The 2,042-nt window shown below is 38.4% G+C and overlaps 1 protein-coding gene across 1 annotated transcript in view; it reads right to left on the bottom strand.

Annotated features, from left to right (window-relative positions):
• LOC137631970 (exonuclease GOR-like) overlaps positions 1-821 on the bottom strand; it is a 1,598-nt gene extending 777 nt beyond the window's left edge. Inside the window, exons 1-2 of the mRNA XM_068363957.1 lie at positions 697-821; positions 1-604 (exon numbers count right to left, since the gene is read on the bottom strand). The exon at positions 1-604 is cut by the window's left edge and continues 777 nt beyond it. Of these exons, the coding sequence (XP_068220058.1) occupies positions 1-455 (455 nt within the window). The 5' untranslated portion in view covers positions 456-604; positions 697-821. The remainder of the gene's footprint in view (positions 605-696) is intronic.
• Between the last annotated feature and the right edge of the window lie 1,221 nt (positions 822-2,042).

The raw sequence follows: 2,042 nt of genomic DNA on the forward strand, positions 1-2,042 counted from the left end.
ATACCTGCTTTTGTGCACACCATTTCACAGTCGATTGCGTACACGTTCTTCGCAGTCACCTTTGTATTACATCTGGTGGAAATGAAGCCATCGAGTTTGTCAGGGTCGATGTCCTTGCTGATGTGGAAGGGCGCTCCGGAGCAAGGAGGAGATGTAGGCGAGCCTTGGCAACAAGGGTAAACAGAAAACTTTCTTCTACTGAGTTTAAAAGGGTGATATAAACACTCTTCCTTAACGGTTGGCAATCCATCACTATTTATGAAGTAGACCTTGAAGCATCGTTTGCAAGTTCGCTGACAAGGTCCAGGGGGAACAGTAAAGTAACTGTTCTTGATGTCGAATATCACAGCTTTGTCCATTATAAAAGGATGAGGTCTTGGGAAATGGTAACGTTCCAGATCGGCCTCTGACAGAGTCATTTTAAGCAAACTGGAGTAATAGTCTGGTTCAGCCATCCTGATGAGAAAGAGCGGATGGTTTTCAGAGACCTGGATTCTTTTGCCTTGTCTGACGTAAAATACTTCGAAGACTCCAAACTTCCAGCAGGTGAAATTATAATGTCTTCTTAAAAGGCTTGTACCAGCTGGGATTACCGAATTACACTCTGAAAAAGTTTCACACTTGTAAATAATAATAAACTGCTTTCATGTGGAAACATAACATTTTGGAATTAACGTATGTCTGCTTTTTCCTTACCTCGTTAATTTGTGTACTTCCCCTCTTATGTGCAAGACCAAATTACAATTTATATTTTCATATACAACTCCACGAAGACTGTCTTCTCTTGCCTCGTGTCAAATTAGCAATGTATGATCAACTGTATTCGGCACAAGAGTGTTAGTTCAAAAGTACATAAACACTACCTAACGAGGGAATTCTGTTGGTACTTGTTCGTATTTATGAATTTAAGGAGACGTTATGTAATTAACTTACAAGCCAACAGCGGTTACATGGCCAGGTTACTCGAGTACAACCATTATGTAATGACTTGTAAACTCTTAATGGTAACCATTAGGCGCTCGATAACTTATTCCTCAATTTGATTTGTTATCCAAGATGTTAAGAAGTTACAAAAACTAAGAGTTATTCAGGAGGAAATTAAACGCACGATGATACAAAAGTACCAAAGACTACAGACTACAACTCCAGAAAATAAGAGGCCCACAAATATACAAGGCAATCCCCCCCCCCCCCCCCCAAAAAAAAAAAAAAAAAAAAAAAACTCATAAGATGAAGTTACCTCGATCAGTATATCTTGTTATCAACTACTATTATTTACATACTTTTTAATTGGCTACTTTCCATCTCATCAATTCAATTACTGCATGATCTTTCTCTGTTCGATTATTATCGAGTCTGAAAATTCACGAATAACAATTCTATGACTGAAAACGTATGAGATACACACACAGTATAAAAACATTCCTCTCTCTCTCTCTCTCTCTCTCTCTCTCTCTCTCTCTCTCTCTCTCTCTCTCTCTCTCTCTCTCTCTTAGGCCAACAAAAACAAATTTACGAGATTAAGAGATTTTAAAAGCAGACTGATTTTAAAAACGTCTTTGTCGAAATAGGGAGGTCGTCTTCCCACCCTCAAAAAGTTTGGGGCGAAAATCTTTATTGCATTTTAATGATTAAAAACATACATACAGGACCATTAGCATGAAAGAGGGTAAAGAATAATGTATTTTGCAAGAGTTTACAGGGTCAGCATAATTGGTGTTGCATGCGTATGCGACTGAACCCTCCATGAAATGAGGAGGGAGTTGCATGAAACGGTATACGTGAATTAACATTTCCTGTACCATATGGCTTAGCAGAATCTAGTACAAATTACCTGAGAGTAACATATGATAAAATAAAACCATAAAAGGAATTTGGAATTGTCGGGAACCCAACAAAAACTTTCTCTCTCTCTCTCTCTCTCTCTCTCTCTCTCTCTCTCTCTCTCTCTCTCTCTCTCTCTCTCTCTCTCATTACATTTATAGGAAATATCACCTTGGCCTTAAAGACTCTTAATCGACTGATTATTGAGTATACTTGGG

This window comes from Palaemon carinicauda, chromosome 40 (genome assembly GCF_036898095.1).
Source record: "Palaemon carinicauda isolate YSFRI2023 chromosome 40, ASM3689809v2, whole genome shotgun sequence".
In the NCBI taxonomy this organism is placed as follows: Eukaryota; Metazoa; Arthropoda; class Malacostraca; order Decapoda; family Palaemonidae; genus Palaemon; species Palaemon carinicauda.